The 19,800-nt window shown below is 38.8% G+C and overlaps 2 protein-coding genes and 1 pseudogene across 8 annotated transcripts; 1 reads left to right on the top strand and 2 right to left on the bottom strand.

Moving 5' to 3' along the window:
• The first annotated feature begins 538 nt into the window (after window positions 1-538).
• LOC147525000 (UDP-N-acetylglucosamine transferase subunit ALG14-like) lies at window positions 539-9,736 on the top strand. Of its 3 annotated transcripts, none has more exons than XM_086605037.1 (7): window positions 539-601; window positions 2,972-3,173; window positions 3,270-3,409; window positions 7,130-7,279; window positions 7,381-7,440; window positions 8,302-8,498; window positions 9,031-9,736. In XM_086605037.1, the coding sequence occupies exons 2-6, from the start codon at window positions 2,993-2,995 to the stop codon at window positions 8,476-8,478; spliced, it is 708 nt and encodes a 235-aa protein (XP_086461163.1). In that variant the 5' UTR covers window positions 539-601; window positions 2,972-2,992; the 3' UTR covers window positions 8,479-8,498; window positions 9,031-9,736. The 3 variants fall into 3 exon arrangements, with proteins under 3 accessions (XP_086461163.1, XP_086461150.1, XP_086461158.1); XM_086605024.1 differs by lacking the exon at window positions 539-601 and adding an exon at window positions 634-1,552; XM_086605032.1 differs by lacking the exons at window positions 539-601; window positions 9,031-9,736 and adding an exon at window positions 634-1,552 and having other exon boundaries at window positions 8,302-8,543.
• A 1,603-nt stretch (window positions 9,737-11,339) lies between these two features.
• On the bottom strand, window positions 11,340-12,661 carry LOC147525001 (PHD finger protein EHD3-like; annotated as a pseudogene).
• Window positions 12,662-16,521: 3,860 nt separating this feature from the next.
• On the bottom strand, window positions 16,522-19,800 carry LOC147525002 (putative purine permease 11). 5 transcript variants are annotated; one of them, XM_086605052.1, is made up of 4 exons: window positions 19,589-19,756; window positions 19,257-19,354; window positions 18,125-18,256; window positions 16,522-17,967 (listed from the first exon to the last, which is right to left on the bottom strand). In XM_086605052.1, exon 4 carries the CDS (start codon window positions 17,927-17,929, stop codon window positions 16,838-16,840), a length of 1,092 nt encoding a protein of 363 aa, XP_086461178.1. In that variant the 5' UTR covers window positions 17,930-17,967; window positions 18,125-18,256; window positions 19,257-19,354; window positions 19,589-19,756; the 3' UTR covers window positions 16,522-16,837. The 5 variants fall into 5 exon arrangements, with proteins under 5 accessions (XP_086461178.1, XP_086461173.1, XP_086461168.1 ...); XM_086605047.1 differs by having other exon boundaries at window positions 19,257-19,396; XM_086605042.1 differs by lacking the exon at window positions 18,125-18,256 and having other exon boundaries at window positions 19,589-19,800.

Genomic DNA, 19,800 nt, shown 5'->3' on the forward strand with positions numbered 1-19,800 from the left:
GAATGCTTTGGTATGCAATTTCAAATGGTGAATTTTCTGATAAATTTGTTTTATTTCTTGATGCTATAGTGATTCAGTTTCAATGGTTGTTTTTCTTTATTTCTCTCTTTTTTTAGTGGATTGCCAAGAGACTACAACAAAAATGATACTAAACGCCTTCGACACTGGTTTTGAGTTGTTCATACATCTACAGACTTGTTTATATATCTAGTTGTATATGGACAACCTAATGCAGGTAAACAGCTACTGCCAAACAGAGCCTAAAGTAAATTATACTTCATTATCATTGTATATGGCCCATCATAATTCCCAAAAAAAATTACATTTCAATTTTCAAAACAGACCTAAACTACATTCATCTAATCAACAGGGTAATTAATGAATTCATGAATTGGGTTCTCTTTTTCTTATGGGGTTTGTCAGATTACTCATGACATTACAAACTTTTATTGTTTCGAGTTTAATATGCAATTGAAGCAATCAAAGTATATATAACCGTAATTTTCATTGTTTAGTCAGATTTTAATTTTTATGTGTCTTTTGTGTAGTTGGGTTCGGACTGCAATTGCTTTGAAGACTAAAGAAGGTGTCGCCATTACTGGTAAAGTTTTCCTTTCTTATTGAGCTATCCCAGGAGGTACTGTTGTTTTAATAGTGAAGAAATTGTCGAGTGAGGCTAGGACTTATGACTCAACTTATAAGCTTTAAGCTTTCTGTGATTATTGGAACTGCTATGACTCCTTTAAGGATTTTAACACTCCAAGTTCCACTGAGAATCAAACACAAAACCTACTTCAGGTGGCAGAGGAAAATGACTCCTTGAGGTTCATTTGAAGGAATTTTTGTAGGGTTTGCTACTATGGGGTATGGGTACAAATGTACAATTGATTGGAGTGGGGCAGAGTTAATCATTCCTTCAGGATAATAGTGGTAGGATGAGAGTGAAGTGGCATCGCTAAGGTTCCTAATAAGCTTGAGAGATCAAGTAGGACATCAAAGAATTTTTCTATTTCATGATCCATGCATATGGTGCCTGGTGAGGCATTGTCATTACTGGCCTTGGTCTCTGTTTATGCAATGACTGGCAGGGTTATGAGTTCCAAAGCAGGTGCTTGATATGTCGGCAGAGGAAGTTGCCTCAAACAAACACAGGCCTTAAACAAACCAAGTTCACTGTCCAAGTGGGTATGGGCCATGTTCTGATTCGTGGCTTTCTTAACATGCCACCTCCCTATTGAACCTTAATAGTGCTGGTTCGATGCTGGTCATGTTCCTATTTGAGGGTGTTATTAGACATGAGACCCCCTGTTCAACCTCTGCAGATTTTGACATATGGCATTGCACTTTCATGTAGTATTCGAATGTGTACTCAAGTGCTCCTTGACAATTTGACATGGTTGATAGTGGGGGAAGTAGTAATTGATGGAGACATGGAGTCTATACAATAGACACTACGAAATTTTCTTGGTTCTATGACCTGCAATCTATGGTAAAGGGAACAGGTTTTCCAATGCAGGGCTCGAACCTTTACGGATTCAGTTCAAGTGAAAGGGTAATATGTACATCTAGACTGTTAATCTACTACATAATGTTTTAAAAAAATTTGTTTATTTATTCTAAAATTAAGTTTATCTAAAATTGTTCACCACACATATACATATTTTAGGAAACTATACAGTAAGCAATAGATGCTATAAGTTGGCTTATGAGAAATGAAAGATTGCTATAAGGCCACTTGCGCGTGAAATGGCTATGAAGTATAAAATTGCTAGAGATATACTACATACCCCAATCAATGAGTAATAACATGGATCCCCTACTACTAATGGAGATGGTCATTTGGGGAGTTATTTCACGAAAAAGAAGCACAAGCACAAGCATTGTGTCTAGAGTGCCGACTGGCATGGGCATTCACTAGTTGGGTATAATTTAGGGACATTAATCTGGTCCTGGGTTTTGAAGTGTTTGAGGAAATGTCGCACCTTCTTGGGTATGGACATCTTCATTCAGGTACACTTTGGTAACGGAGTGTTGTTATCCTGTTTGGCTGGGAACTATTGATGTGGTAATATGGGGTGGAGTAGTTATAGCTTAAGTAGTGGTAGTGCTCTATGGTAGATGCTTTTGCAGTAATAATAGTTAAATGACATGAGGTTGGCTGATATGGGATTGCATTTGTGATTTGGCATTTGGGGTTGATTGTTGAGAATCAATGGTGACTAATGTTGGGTATTGAATATGTCATGTTTGTTTGTTCAACTTGAGTGGGGGAGATGGTAATGGATTGTTATTGGTAGCACTCAGGATTCGGTTTGTTAGTGGTATAGGTAGCGTTAAGTAATGGTAGGTCGTTTGTTTGCAATAGTTGGTTTGGTATGTGAAGCGTTAACATTGTGACGATGGATTGCATCTATATATGGATTGCGTCTTCTTCTCATTGCAACCGGTACTTAGTGTATGTCATTCTCTTGTTTGCAGTCGTTACAGTGTAGGGCATTTGAATAGGTATCTTCTTCTATATGTAGCCAATACTTGGATGTACGGCATTTGTCTCTTCACCACTTCATGCAGTCGGGATTTGGTAACTCTTCATGGCACAATGGTATCGTTTGGGGCATCATAGTTGTAAGGAAATGGGCTCTTTAGCTGTTATGCAATTGGCAAACTCATGATGTTGTGTGGGGGGTGTTAGAATATAGGCTATATTGTAAGGGTAGTTAGGTACTCTAGGGATGTTGTGTGGTTGTATATATAGCAATGTAATAGCTAGGGTTTATCACTCTGAATATAAATCTTAGTAGTTACCTCATACTAAACATTTTTTTACATAATTCACATTACCATTTTTTCGATAGTTTGATGTGTGAATGTTTCTAGTTTGGTTGTCACTAGAATGAAAGTGACTTTTATGTATTTTGTATGGTGAACATTGTTTTCATTTATATCAACTTATGTAACAATCTCTCTACAGATTGCTGGATTAGGTCACCCTATGGAGTTGGACAGTGGTAATTATTTATCCATGGCATTGACGCCAATATTCATCGTGACTTTCATTGTCATTGCTACCATCTCCATCCTCATTCGCATAATTTATGTTATAAGTCGGAGTAGCAAACCTTTAAAGAGAGTAGCTCATGAACCTTTGAGCACCCTCATTGTTTTAGGTTCAGGTATGCTCATGGTCTTTGATAATCTTCATTATTAGTATTTTTATCGCCTGTCATGATCATGACCTTTTCTGGTGTGTTGTGTTGATAATGGTGTAGGGGGTCACACAGCTGAAATGCTTAATCTCTTATCGGAACTTCAAAAAGACAAATTTGTACCAAGAATTTATATAGCAGCTTCGACTGATAATATGAGTCTTCAAAAAGCTCAGGCATTGGAGACCTCCTTGGTCGACCAGGTAATTTCTTATTTAGTTTCCTATTTTCAGTTGAACCTTTTTCATTTCTACTTGGTGTCAACTTGTTTGGTGAAACTACTTCTTGAATTATAAATTTGTTCATTCCTGCTTAAGTAGTGCAATTGGAATTACCACAATATGATCAAATCTTCTTATCCCATCTTTTTAAGAGAATTTGCTTATAAAAAGAGCTTGATAGATACGAGTTTTTTTACTCAGTTTGGTTAGAAAAAGAGAATTTGGTTGCACTGCGAGCTGAAACTTAGAAAGCAAGAATCAAATAAGAAGAAAAAGTGTTCCCCCTTCATATTGAAAATTGCGCTAGGAAAGGGACCAAATGGTTAATAGTATATTAAAACAAGGATTAGTGGGAATATTAATTTACTTCAGTGTCTCATTGTTAAGTTTTGGTATAGGTTTTCCTTGTGGAAATTTAAAATACAACATTCTTCACTCTGCGGCCTCGCAATGGTGTCACTTGAATTTCCTTTATTTTGGTACACCACTAAAGCCCAACCTATTTTCATGTTTCAGCTTGCCTACAGACAAGAAACAACCATGTGAAAATTGTACCATAGTTGAAAGTACCTGAAATTCGCATGCCATACTATTCTTACTACATTAATTATGTTAGCTGTCCTCTTCCTCTAGGTGCACCGTTTCACCAAAACTGATCTTTTGGGTGTAAAAGGCAGATGTTGTTAAATGTGGAATTTGTTTATTTCTTGTGCATCTGGATTCACAATCCCCACATTGAATTTTGAGTTATTTTCTAAACACATATCTGTCATTCACCTATGCTTATATTAAGGAGAGTTGTTCGTTTGATTATAGGATTTAGTTTGTGTGCATGAATTATCTGATTAGTCCCTTGAAACCAAATTACTAATTTACTATCCAGTGTCTAACTAAGCTTTCACTGTTTAGAAAAGTAGTTTTCTCCGTTATATTCCGCCTTGACTGTTGAACAGAACAGGTAGAATCCATTAGTCGAAATAATCTTGCGCCAGACACAAAACGTGTCATGAAAGGGAATAAACATACCCAGTGGCGGAGCCAGAAAATTGAGTGAGGGTGAGCCAACCCCAACCCAACCAAACATAAAAAAAAAAAAAAAAAAACTCAATTTTTAAACTAATTATTCACAACTCTTATTTGAAATTATTATTTGTCACACGAAATGAAAAAAATCAAAACTGAATGGTAGTGCAAATCTCTAGACCCATTAATGTTATTATGTACTAATGTCTAGATTTTTATGAATAATTTCAACAATTCTTGTGCATCTACCTTTTTTATTTCCTAATTCTCTTAGGTGTTCTAGATATGATTAGGTTTTACTAACGTCACATAGAGTGATGCAATTGTTTAAAGAGGGGCTTTGTTTTTGGTTGAAAGGGGTCGGGACTATATATAGAGATTATTCCAAGTTCTTGAGGAATTATATATCATCTTGAAATTATTTTACCGGATTGTGAGGTCATAAATAGTAATTTGGAACTTCAATCATCATCTCTAGAATTACAAGTCAATCATTAGGTCCAAGATAGTGTCTCGGATCAACTATCCATAGTAATATCGCTTTTGCTTTAACTTTGGTTACGACAAGTCATAGACATTTATCATGTGACTAATACAATTTAGATTTAAAGAGGGAAGATGAGCCATTACCGGTGAAAAGTTATAAAACATTTTAATTCGATCTTTTGAACATGAGCCATTACCACTTTTGGATTCTTGCCTTTGGGAGAAGTGCTCATAAACCCTTAGTACTATGTTGAATTCCTTCTTGGACTTGTCTCACTAGCTTGTATCCTCTTCTCTTTTGCATGAGTACCATCCAGTAAAGGTGTAACCTGTTCTTCCTTATTAGCTACCTTATCATCTATTTTTTCTTAGGCCTAAATGAGTGCTTCTTCCCAACCTTCATCTTTCTTAGTAATAGCATCTTTCTCCACCTCATAAACCTCTACAATTTCATCCCCTGTAACATGAATTGCATCCACAGTTTTATATATCTTTATCCAAACTGGTTTCTTCTTCTTGTTTATCTACTTTAATCCAGTGTATTTTTTGCGTACAAATTCGGGATGCTTACATCTTGCATATGAAGTTGTTATCCGTGAACATAGGTGTTCCAACTTTTGATCTCTTCTATCCTTGTATCTCATCGATACAACTTAGTTAGTTTGATGCTAATTGAGTGGTAATGTCAATGAAAAACAATTTACATGTTTTGTTGCAATTATAGAATTCTAGTTTGTAAAAAATAGTTGCGTAGTTGAGATTTAATACCTTGACATAATTATTTGTTTTAAGAAAAACCATAAACCAAGTTAACATATCCATCGGTGAGAATATTAAGTTATTTACCCAACACGATAAGCCCGTGGGGGCTCAAACTCATTGACACCAATAGTCCGCAGCGGCAACACTAGGTCTCATGCTATTAAATACCATCATCACTATTTCCTGTCTTTAACTTGGAAATAGGAAAATATATATTTTTTTTTTTTGGCGAAAATTGAGGGGTGAGCCAGGTACCACACTGGCCCCCCTCGCTCCGCCCGCACCGGAACATACCCCTTTTACACTTAGGACTGTTTCGTATTTGTTGTCCTGTAAGGGCATCACCAATGGGGCCTGGATACGGGCCTCTATCTCCAGATTTAACGGACTTTAGCAAAAAACTGTTTCCAACGCAGCCCCTAAATGGACCTCCAATTTAACCATCCTAGATATTTGTCTTCATTTCTACAAATGTTTATAAAGAACCTGAAGCCCAAAACTTTGCACATGACTTCACTTAAGTCAGCACGTGACTTCACTTTTTGATTTTTCAGTCTTCTTTCACATGTTATAAAGGAGCAGTCATCTTCTCCGTTGGAACACCCATGATATAGAGTTTTAGGTCCTCCTTATTGACCTCCAAAACGCTGACGTGGCCCTCCAAAATGCTGACGTGGTCCTGGGTTTTAAAGGCCTGCATTGGTGATGCCCTAAGGCTGTAATACTTGCCATTCGATGGTTCGGAATAATATCAATGACGTTTCAACGGTAAGTGTTCATTGTTGCACTGTAACTTTTTGTCCTGGACATACTACTCGGTTTATATTATGGACCTTTTGTGGAGCCATGTTGCATGATAACTTGTCATTGTAGTACACAAAAATCCCTTTGATACGTTGCTGGTCCTTCCATGGGGAAGAGTTCCACCATTTTAAGGGCGGTCACATATTCCATCGCCTTGTGGAGCAGCGTTGTAGCTTACCAGTTGAGACTGGCCATGTGATAAATATTTTTCTCCTAGTTGTGTGATTTGCACTGTCAAAAAAGACAATATTATGGTCTCTTCACATGTTGCATCTCATTAAAGATCTATTCGGTAGCATTCAATTTTAATTTTACGGATCAGTGCATATTGATTAATCATTTGGAGAGGATATTGTCATGCTACTACATGGGAGGTGAATTCAGCTCTTAAGGGTGATGTTGAACCGTAACCAACTCCAGGTGGACAAACGTTTTTAGATTTTCGGCACAATGAAACCGCCTCACACCTACACTCAAAGTTTAGTGTCATCGAAATAAAATAAAATTGAGTCTCTTCCTTCAATCCTCTACATTTAACCATTTGCAGAGTTAACAAACCCAATTTATATCCGACCGTTTCCATGTCTAGAGTAACAATTACGTAACCCTTTGTTTTTGTCAGCGCAGGCAAATAGTGATAAGGTGAGTAAACCAGCCCAGTTCATTCAGATCTATCGAAGCTGGGAAGTAGGTCAATCATATTTAACCTCCATTGGTACGACTCTAATTGCCATTGGTCATGCCCTGCTGCTAATGATTAAAATCAGGCCGCAAGTTGTATGTTATCTATCTTTCAACCATTTCTATTGTCATTCATTTCAGTGAGGATGACTTGAGAATTTTCACATTAGTTATGTATTTTGCTTCTTCTTTTTTAGATTTTATGCAACGGGCCTGGGACTTGTATTCCTCTTTGCATAATTGCCTTCTTCTTTAAGGTTAGAATTCTATACCGATCATGACTTTGATTTTAGACAAATTTAATATGAAGAGAGTGTTTCTCAGATCCTAACTTAAAAAGTATAAATAGAATATTGCATTTAAGTTGGTTTTGCTTAAGGCTCCTAAAAGGTTGTATATTATATATTTGTGTGATTTACTTGCATTTACTCTAATGAAAATAGCTTGTAATGACTTCCATAGTGCTTCTAAAGATTTGATATCATAAAAGTGTGTCTATTTTCTTTTAAGTTAAAAAAAATGAAAATGAAAATTGCATTTATGACGTTCTCAATACTTGTTTTGTCTATCGGACACTCTACTCACACTAAAACCAAAGTAGGTTTTTATTCTTGAAGAACACACTGCAAAACTGTTAGTTCTCAAAATGAAAATTCAAGCTTGCGATTTTTTTTGCTTTTGTCCACCTGGAGTTGGTTAGATTTTGGAATCATCATCTGCTTTTTAATGTTGAGAGTATAGCGAGATTGGGGCTCTTCAAGTGGCCTTCCTCTGTACAAGCACTTAATTGATATATTGTGTCTGTGCACTGTTTTGCATTTTAAAAAATAATGGAATTGCATTTTATGACTTTCTTAGTGCATACAACTCTTTTTAAATTGAATAGCATAGAAAATGCGTCAATTTTGAAATAAAATAATCGTAAAACAAGAAAAACAAAGTGGAACTCAAAGTTGCATCTATGGCCTTCACAATGCTTATTTCATCTTAAATGAACATTCTACTCGATAGAAATTTGCGTCAATTTGCATCCATGATAAATTACTTGCAACTCTATTTAATTTTTTTTAATGAGTTCGAGCTCTCCATTTTATTTTATTTTTTTCCTTAACGTGCAGGTAGTTGGGATCAGATGGTCATCCATCTTTTATGTTGAAAGTATAGCAAGAGTGAGGAAGCTCTCTTTAAGTGGCTTGCTTCTTTACAAGTTACAAATGGCTGATCAGTTCTTTGTGCAATGGCCTCAACTAGAAAAGAAATATCCTCAAGCTCATTATGTTGGTTGTCTCATGTAGTTGAATGAAACATCCCATTGGTACGAATATTGCTTTTATCAGAAAATTGTTCTTCTTTACTTTAACCAAGCATTTTCCTGTCAACCCTGAGGGCGGGTGTTGGCGCGTGGGTAAGGTTGATTCATTCTAAACTGGAAGTCAAGACAACCTTAGTTACCTTACACAGTCAAGATTAGTGTTCTTAGGCATCTGAGTAATTGGAAGTAGACAAAAATGAACTAGGTTATCTGATGAAGGCTGCGCATTGTGGTGGCGCTTACAGCCTAACTACACGAGTAGTATAAATCTTCCTAGTTCCTACTTATTAGTTGGAAAAATAGTTTGAAGCTACAGTAGTTTCATCTCTAGCTGCAGGAACTTTTTGCCTATGTTTGTGTTTCGGCTTACGAAACACATTGGAGATTAGTCATGGATGAAGATATTCATGTTAGATTAATTATGAGCTGACAACATTTTTGAGCTGTAATTTCATTCGTATAACATGAGTTGCGCTCAGTAATGAACCTTCAATAATCAGTGTTGTCACTGACGATATCTAACATGTTGTTGCAGATAACTTAAGGGTCAATGGACTGTAACAGAATGCAGGGTGGAGCGCTGGCTAACATAGTATGACCATGCCTCTAGCCAGTGTACAAAACAATTCTCATGCTAGAATGAAGAATTGTGGTCCTTGTGTGAACCCAGTTTGTATCTTTTAGCCTCACACCTCCAATCTCCTCTGTCTCTTCTCGAAGATGAGACTCCCTCTCTTTTGAATCTTTCAGCTGAACCCATTTAGGGCTGCCTACGTACCCCCGAGTTTCCGGGGGATCAAGCTGTGCCGCCGTAGTTCTCTCCTCCTTTTTTCCCTCCTTTTTCTCTCCTCTTCTCCTACTTCTCATCTCCTTCTTCTACCTCTCGTAACCGCCCTCTTTTCTAACTGTCCACCTCTCGCATTACTTATCGCGGACTGGATCATGTACACCTGACCCCGGTTTCACTATCTTGCATCTTCTTGAGTCACTAAACCCCTATGTCTCTATGGAGTCCACGTCCATTTAATGTTTCGCGGACTGGATCCTATGCTCTCTCTCCCTTGTACCTTATGTTACCTCCGTCCATGAGACATGTCATCCTGATAGTCATGAATTTGGCCGATACAGATGCCCCCTCTCGGCCCCCGGAACCATGCGACGAACTCTATTCAGGGGTCCGAGATATCCTCTACTTACTTTATTCGCGATTCCTTACTCTAGCCTGCGATGGGTCTTTTCCCCTTAGCCCTCACTCTTCACAATCAATCATCATCTTTGCAAAGTGTCTCAATCAATCGGTTCTCGTACATAGAACTCATTAGAATATCTGCGAAGGATCACATCCCCTTCGCTCTCACTCTTCCAACTCACATATTGTCCACAAAGGGTCTCATCCCCTTCGCACTTACTCATGGAACTCGATATCACGTCCCCAAAGGGCCTCATCCCCTCCATTTCTCTTTTGTAGAACTCAACAATATATCCGCAAAGGGTCTCAACCCCTTCGCTCTTATTCGTAACAGTCAACATCTCCATAAGGGTCTCCTCCCATTCTCCTCGGCCTCTGTAACACTCCACATCATGTTCGCTGGGAAGGGCCGCCCCCCGCTCTCTAGCTTAGAGGCGCTCATTTTGCCCCAAGCTTGATTCGGACACTGCGGGTCCACGAAGGGCTCATCCCCCGCTCTCTCGGCTTATAGGCAGCTCATTTTACCCCAAGCTTGATTCGGACACTGCGGTCCACAAAGGGCTCATCCCCCCCGCTCTTTGGCTTAGAGGCATCTCATTTTGCCCCAAGCTTGATTCGGACACTGCGGTCCACGAAGGGCTCATCCCCCCCGCTCTCTGGCTTAGAGGCATCTCATTTTGCCCCAAGCTTGATTCGGACACTGCGGTCCACGAAGGGCTCATCCCCCCCGCTGTCTTTGATCAGCTGTGAAGCCTGATTGGGGCAGCTCAGTTTGCCCCCAAGTTTTATTCGGACATCTAGTCCGCGAAGGGCTCATCCCCGGCTGTCTTTTGGTGTGAAGCTGATGGGGGGCAGCTCAGTTTGCCCCCAATGCAAGTTTGATTCGGACATCTAGTCCGTGAAGGGCTCATCCCCTCCGCTGTCTTTGGTCAGCTATGAAGCTTGATGGGGGCAGCTCAGTTTGCCCCCAAGTTTTTTTTTTCATTCATGGCCCAATACTCATGAAACAATTGGAAGAAGTATGCTCTCTATTTCATTGATATAACATTCAACACAAACTATCATTCCTCGGCTCACTTAGCAATATGTAAAAGCAAGCCTCCTCTCTTTTAATTGAAAAACTAAACAAAGACTCCGAGGTTCCCCGTATAGCTAGTACGGGGCTCGACTCTGGTCTTACTCAATGTTATATCATGCAATACACATTTAATGGAGACGATAAACTTTTGACGACAATATAGTGTATGCAAATAAGGTAGTAAATGAGGTGAGATGGATCCATCTCTCAATACCAAACTCAAACTCGCTTTGGTTCCACGGGTACCGCAAGTCTTTCTCTTTCTCAGAACTGAAACTTTCATGTTCGAAAGTATTGCACAAATAATACGTGAGTTTTAACGAGAAATATTAATTCAATATACGTATTTGCATACCAATATAATAACAATCATGTGCTTCAAATTGTGTACCATTCGCCTTTACCCCGAGGTGTACCACCACGCGTTTCTCATTCATGGTCTGCAGAACCTCCTACCCGGTGAATAGGTTCGGAATATACGCAGGTGCAGGGGACAATCCTAATCTGTCCCCATATACATCTCGCTAATGCCGGGGCAAGGCTTGCCCGCCTTAATGTGTAACTACTTCGTCATCAATTATGTACATGACGGTAAAAGAAACGAGTTACCTGCCGCGGTGTATGCCTTTCTACATTTTTTGTACTGAGTCAACCTCTCTTCATTTTTCAGCTTTTCTGCTGCATTTAAGATCATATCGACAGATCTACTGACTCCGTTCACTTCCCGCACGCTTCGCTTCGATGTTTCTCATTATTACGATAGACTCCATCGCAAGACGTATCAACCGATCATCCGCGCGCTTTTATTTCTCCCGTGTTCATTGTTTCTCAAGAGTCTCATACACCCATTTTGCCTTGCGTATTGCTGCGCGCCGTGTATCACAAACTCTACAAAACCATTTACCCTTGGGTATAGAAGCCAAAGGAGGCTCCATGCAATATATGTGGTATGCATTGTCGCAAACCATCACAAAGGACAATCTTTTCATCATCTTGATCAACGAGGCAAACCATTCATGGTATTGATTACCCTCAAACTCACATCTACACGACTTGCAACCATTGCTTTCATTGCTTTTCGCTTTAGCTGGCGGGATAAATCTGCTTCCATCCACGAATTAGAATTTGCATTTCTGTTGCTAAGCAGCCCATTAATGATTGAATCCATTTTACCTTGACCATATGAGTTTCAAGACATGGGTTGTTGGCTCTCTCACAAAGAACACAATTCTCATGTGATGACTCTAAACCGATCTTTGTACGCAGTTCATACAATACCAACTTCTAGGGAATTCTCACTAAGCGAAACCCCAACACCAAAGGCGTGATACATCTTCTCACATGAATCACATACGATCTGAGATCCTTTCATCTGTTTTGCCACCACAAAATTGCAGATATTACTCTTCTTCAAATCGGTTGGGTGCGGTGTACTTTTGTCGGTCGACTTCGAAAGGACAAGGTTTTCAGAATGTCCAGCCCAAACCGGTCCATGTTTCCAGGGTGAACTTGATTGAACTCCTCGTTTTTTCCTTCCCAATAAGTGCCATTTACAGAACCACCAACATGCTTGCAGTATGCTATCCTCGACACATCTGACAGGCCCTTTGTAAGAGAAACCATTTCAGCACCAATCTTATGAAAGTTCAACCATAGCTGATGAATGTCTTCAGTAAAAAGTCGAGCAGAATGACCATAAGCCCCATTTTTCATTCTTGTATTGATGATACTGAATTCCACAAATCTTTCAACCTTAATGCCTTGCAAATTTTCAGAGAGTAGTTTACAGAGCTTAACAAAATTCTCCGAAGCTATGACATCATGAAAAACAAGCTAACACAGCTCATTCAGAGTGTTACAGGATCCATTTGATATATCCACGTGCTCCTTTATCTCCATGTATAAAGAAGTCTTCATTCCCCATAAATGTAGACTATAATGTAGTTGATGCTGCTTTCTCAGCCTTCAAAATACGAAAAGTATTTTCTTCTATAATCCACCGTATCGGGAAGAGGTGCAAATTTAAAAGACAAGAACCCAAAAGAAAAGACCAGAGCTTATAATATCTCCACATAACTCAGACATCCTTTTGTGTAAGGTCCATTTAATACTGAAGGAAACAACAAGAAATCCCGGATCTTCGTTCTTTCTCATACATGTCGGATGGATGAATATGGCATGATTAGATGCGCACCATCTCTTGCCTCACCTCGGATATCAAGCAAAAGATAGTAAAACCCCTATTTCTTATATGATTACATTAGCTATCAACCCTATTTCAACACTCATTTGTCCACTTATATAATGCAACCTATGAGAAAAAGGAGTGACACTTCTAACCGTAAAAGATGTGATCACTTCCACCAATTTCAAGCATCATCATTTCCAATATCCAAAGAGGAAAGAGCAAATTCTTGGTTCTACCTCTTTTGTGCGATTGATTAATTTGCTTCTTCATTTTCGAGTTAAAACAACAATAAAACCAGACGGATATAAAACATGAGGATAGGGTGCGGTACAAATGTCCATCCATGGATGCACATACGAGACTTTGATGATGGACTTCTTCTAAGCAAAGACAAGATTCCAAAAATCAAACAAAGAAAACTCATTGTGGATGATTTCCTATTAATGCAAAGCACACTATATATCCCGCTCACGATCTTAATATAAAAGCCATAAAGGATCACATACCGCTTTGATGGACACAAAAGATTTAGAAGGTATTAAACTTCGTCAAGAGGTGCTTAAATATATTTTTTCTGAAGAAACCACCCTCTCTTCCCGCTTATGGATGGCACATCAGCTATGACTTGATAATCTCGACCCATCCCCGCAATTGTATACGCCCATCTCCTCAACTTGTAGACCACCTACACAACCTACAAACTTTTTATTCGTTCCCCACAGAGGGCGCCATTGTGTGAACCCAGTTTGTATCTTTTAGCCTCACACCTCCAATCTCCTCTGTCTCTTCTCGAAGATGAGACTCCCTCTCTTTTGAATCTTTCAATTTGAACCCATTTTAGGGCGCCCTCATTACCCCGAAGTTTCAGGAGATCAAAGCTGCCTTGCGCCAGTAGTTCTCTCCTCCTTTTTTCCCTCCTTTTTCTCTCCTCTTCTCCTACTTCTCATCTCCTTCTTCTACCTCTCGTAACCGCCCTCTTTTCTAACTGTCCACCTTTCGCATTACTTATCGCGAATTTGGATCTCGTGTACACGACCCGGTTTCACTATCTTGCATCTTCTTGAGTCACTAAACCCCTATGTCTCTATGGAGTCCACGTCCATTTAATGTTTCGCGGACTGGATCCTATGCTCTCTCTCCCTTGTACCTTATGTTACCTCCATCCATGAGACATGTCATCCTGATAGTCATGAATTTGGCCGATACAGTCCTCAGTTTCGATTCTGGTAACTTCTCATTATCAGATTTCCGATCTCAAACTGAACATTGTTGGTTAGGATGAGTGAAAGAGGACTGGAAAAGAGGATTAAAACTCATGCGAAGAATTTTAAGCACGGTTTACCATGTAGTTACAGAATCTCAGTGTCCACCATTTCATGAGAGATTCATTTTTTTGGGAATGTAGGACGAGGGTGTAAAGCCTAAAGTGGATAAATGACAGCACATATGCATGTATGTCCTACATGTAATTTATCCTTTATTAATATAACCACCGAACCTTTGAAAAAATGACAGCTCATGCGCTGTTTCTTGGAGCTTGTTTTGCCTCACTTGAACTGGTTCAAATAAGAAATATACGAAACGAAAACAACATTAGTCACATTTTTCTATTGTGTAAGGCAACCACCATGACAAGGCATTCGAGGTCAAACAGTAGCTGGATGGATGCTTGGTGAACAGCCTTCTGCATAGAGTCCAACGCTAGATTGATTAAAGTTCTTATAAGCATTACTTTCTAGCTGTCGAGTGGTTGGTGTCTTGGTGATGTATGTCAGGAGGACAAATAGGCCTGTGTTAGTGTCTGGTAAAGGCGGTAAGAGCACGACTACCAGTCATCTCAGGGAATTGGGACCGATATCCCATCCAACCTAACCAGTTGGAGATATGAATAAACAATAGTAAAATGCTATGCTGGTTGCGAAGGGAGACACATTTTTCGTAAGTTTTCTTGGAGGTATAACCGTAAAAGTAGAATGTAGCAGAAGAAGCATCAAAAGTACCCGAAGGGGTCCGAATGAATTTGAAAGTGAAAGAACGTACCTTAAAGGCTTTTCACAAGACATAATTGTGGAGATAGTGGAGCATTTGAGTTCCGTATATATATGCGCAGCTTAGAAGCCAAAGTCATGACAATTTCTTTGGTTGGTAGGTTATAACATGGTTTCCACTATTAATCCTACTTGCTGGCCAGTTATGTAGCCTATTGATTATCTCTTCACTTGCATTTCACAACTTTTGCTAACCCCGAATTGTTTTAAAAAACAATGAGTCGAGAGCAGCTTTTAGTTTCCCTTCGAGGAAAAATTGTTGATGTATGCTTCATAATTTGTTCCGTAACATGGTTGTTATAAATTGGGATATATCTCTTGCTTTGCACCCCTTGGCTACACTTTCATCTCTAGAAGTCCACCTAGCAATTGATTGTTGCTAACTCATGAAAGGAGAAATTGGATTAAGGGTGCTTTGAAACCCAAGGTTTGTACTGACAAAGTGACCAGTGATAATTGTGAGTCACGGTCCTTATCAACTATGCTTCTCAGCTCACTCAATTTAGGAGTTGAAAACTCTCCTAGATATTTGCAGGTAACTAGAGAGTAACAGATCATGTTAAAATCTTGAAGTCACAGTTGGTTATATCCATATTATGTGCATGAAACCAACGAACTACTGGAAGTTGCAACTTCCAGTTCCAAACAGCTCCCAAGTGGGTACTGGATATTCAGGCTACTTGCAACATTCTGGAAGGAATATAATGAGACAGCCACATAAAATGAAACCTACTTAACGGGTAATGGAACATGCAAACACATCGAAGTTGGCTCAGTAAAATTGTCACTGATCAAAAAACTTTTCTCACTTGTTCAATAACGGCCCTAGTTCCCACCCTCTGCTCGAATGGGTTCTTGAAATCTAAGCAGAAAGGTTTTCATGTGACAATAAGATACAATCGATGATAGGACCTAGTAAGCATATGAGATGAGTCAGTGGGAGAATATGTGTTCATTGAGATCAGCAACCACAACTCTTACTAAACCTTGAGACTTCAGTAGGAGCTACACCATTGTGCAAAGCTGGGCACATACTATGCAACTAAATCTGAGTGTAATATTTCCAAGTACAAAGTACGAGTCAAATGAGTGACCATGACAGCAGCACAACTGACACACAAATACAACTCGTAACAAGAGAAAATGGGTCTCTCCAAAATACTAGCTCAAGCTAATCTTCATTATGCAGAATCCAGCACAGTAAAGAAGTTAAACAGATCTAGATCAACTTATTTAAATTCATATCAATCGAATAACTTAACTCAGAAAAATCAAATGACCTACAAAGAACAACAATACAATGACAAAATGAGCTGGAATATGCTAAAAGAGTCTAGAGACTGGTCCATTTTATGAAAGGAAAATGCACAACCAAATCTGGAGCATCGAACAAGCATAAAATTTCAACTGCCTCACAGTAGATGGACCATTGGCAATGGTATGAGCATTAAACTTTGGAGCGATAACTGGTTAAGTGACAACGCCATTAAAGATCTGATCCTTGCACAGCCACACTAAATGGATTTATAAAAATGACTATTGGCAATTTCCACCAGCAGTCATTGTGGTGCTTGATAGATTGGGGATCAATAGAGACACCTTACATGGCTATAATGAATACAGTCAGTTACTTGCAAACTCAATATCCCTACTCTAGTAGGCTAGTAGCATACTCTGAATAATCAATCAACCAGTATACACAGCTTATCGCTTAATGTGATTGTGTCCAGCATAACATCAGAAGGCAGGAAAAAAAGTAATCTACTAAACAAATAGTTGGGAGATATTTACCGCAAACCTTGTTTAATTATGAAACTAAGAACCAACCATCCCATCCTCCTATGATGGTTCTCTTCGTACAGTAGGAGAATAAGAACGAGAATCAGAGATCTCCTGGGTATTCGATGGCAATGCTTTCAGCTTGCAATCATCAAGGTAATTCTGATAGATATAAGAAGCAAAGCCCCAGAGAGCCATCAACAAGGACACCACCTTTACACCACCCATTTTGTCGTGGAAAAATATCACAGCAAAGATGGGAACAATAGGCAATGACAAGGTACTAATCACATTTGAAAAGAGGGAAGAAACCGCAAATATCAACCCTACAACACCAACAGAAGTTATCTGCCATGCAACAGCAGTCCAAACCAAAGTCATCACATAAGACACTCTGCCTTTATGAAATCCCTCCATCTCTCCTTTCAAACTACTCCATTCTCCACTGGCAAAAAGGCCTATTAGAGATGCACAAGTTGCAACCAGTGCAGTGTAGATTTGCATATTCAAGACGACAGAAAATGTCTCCTTCTTTAAGATCTTCTGGAAGGAATACTGCATGAGGGAAAGAATAAGAGAATAAATGGCTGATGCTCCGAGGGTGCATAGAAAGCCAAGTAAATACTTCGCCTTTGAAACTTCCGTTGATTCTGCTTCTGAACTGACACCCAAGAGAGAGGCAGAGAAGGTGAGAATGACAACAGAATTAAGTATCAATGCTGTGAACTTTTGGGAATTGATAAAGAATGAGAAAATTGCATTAAAGACCAACTGAGTTGCACAAAGAAGAGCGTAAGTAGAGACAGGGAGATATAAAAGGCCAACAGAATACATCATGTTGTCACCAGCAATAAGTATGCCAAGGCCAAAGTAGATTAAAACTATTGTTGAGAAAGGAGTAACAGAGGTCGTGGAGGTGTTAGTCAAAGGCTTTGTGGAGGAGGAGCGGAAGAGGAACAGTGGGATGTACAGAAATGGAAAGGCTACAGTTTGAACAAGGGTTGCCATCCATTTGCTATTGCCACCCTGGTCATAGTAGAATCTCCCTAGAAGAGTTGAAGCAGCTTGACCAACAAGAAGAAAAGTAATATTAAGTGCAACCAGCAGCCACCACTTCTCTCGCTTGAGTCCACGGAGAGGTGTATGATCCATGACAGTTGTCTCTTTCACTGAGCCTGATATTTTCGATTCTAGCATGGAGAAATCACACATTAAGTTCCGAATGGAAAATAAAGAAAAACATGTTAAGAGAGTAAAACTGCATAAGATTGTTATATTTCAACATTATACGGTTGTCATGAGATGAAGACTTTCTTTATTTAAAGAGAGAGTGGAAAAAGGAATCACCAGAGCAATCACATATGAAGTGATCAAGGATTCATAACTTATCTCGTGATGCACACGAATATACTTCTGAGCTAAACTTTTTAATCTTCCTGACTAATCTTCCACAAGGCTAGTTCGCTGTATTGGCCACTCCTGTAAGTTGTTAAACTTTGGAGCATCCAACTCAAAACCAATTTGTAATAAGTAAAGAGTCCCAGGAACTTATATACTGTTACACAAAGCAAGCTTCCAATGTCCCACGTGGGATCTCCCCGTGTGGCACTACTTTAGCCTAACACGTGGACAAACATGCTTGGGTGAAATGGAGTAAACAGGACCTTTGGGCCAAATATGATATTAAACTTTGGAGCGTCCAACTTGAAACCAATCGGTAAGGAGTCGAGAGTCCCGGGAACTTTAATATATACTGCAAGGCTAAACATCACATGAGGAACTATACTGAACATCTTAGAAGTAACTTTGAGTTTTCTCGGCTGCAATGTCGGACCAGTCCTACATAATTAAGTAGGGCACACTCTATATCTAAATAAGTGAACTTGGCTAATTAACTAATTATTCATACCAGAATGTATAAGTGAGTGAGAGATATTTTGGTATGAGGTCCTGTAAACAGTCGTAGAAAAGACGTGTAGAACTAGGATGTAGTAACCAATATAATCTAGAATTAGTATTCATTAAATGGGAGAAAACCTTCACTAACTAATATTTTGAATATAAAATCCATTACTTAATATGCCACTTAGTCCAATATACTGGACCAAAATCCTTCACTGCTATGAAAAGGAAGATTTTGAGTATTTGATAAGACATGACACAAAATAAAACTAAACAAACAATAAGATACTATGAATATCGTTCATGGACAAACTTCAGGGATCCATAAAATTCAAATCCAGATCCCACTAATGATAAAGGCTTTTTATCTCCAAGTACAATCATTTACAAATAAGCTCTTAATTCATTTGGTACTAAAACTTGCTCTATGACCTCTATCCCTCCCCTATTTAAAAGAGTAGAAGGAGAAAACTTCAGTATATTTTTTAGTTCTCTTATAGTGCTCTCATGGGCATCTCATTAAAACATCATTAATTGGTGCATTAAAAATCAGAAAACATAAAGAGAGAAGTAGTACCTAACATGTGATGATGAAGTGTATGATCTTCAATCATCAAACGCTAAAAAGGAAACAAGGAGATACTCCTTAAATATCTAAATGCATACTCTCTTATCCTGCACAGACACCATTCATTCATTCAATAGCCAATATCTCTTCTACAAACACACAAAAGTTTACTGTATCAAATTCAATATCGTAAGAAGAAATAAGGAAACCAAACTAAGATAACATAAACAAGAAACAATATTACCACTTAATCAAAACACTTTATAAGCATATATGAAAAGAAGAGAAAAAGGATTCAAAAGTCAAAATGGGTGATCGAAAAAGCTGGTTATAAATTTTACCTGATTGAGAGAGACGTGGGACGTGGGGCTTCTTTTTCAGAGAATCAGAGTTGTCCTTTTGCAATCTTAAACATTCCGAAAGAGAGTGAAAATATTAAGTTCGACTTTTAAAGAGGCAGTCATTTGGTCGGTTCACTGAATCTAGGTGTACACTCACGGCATGTGCGGTCAACTATTTTGGGGTGTGTATAGACCTAAAACTCTCTTTTCTC

The sequence above is a fragment of the Coptis chinensis genome, chromosome 1 (assembly GCF_015680905.1).
Source record: "Coptis chinensis isolate HL-2020 chromosome 1, ASM1568090v1, whole genome shotgun sequence".
NCBI classification, from domain to species: Eukaryota; Viridiplantae; Streptophyta; class Magnoliopsida; order Ranunculales; family Ranunculaceae; genus Coptis; species Coptis chinensis.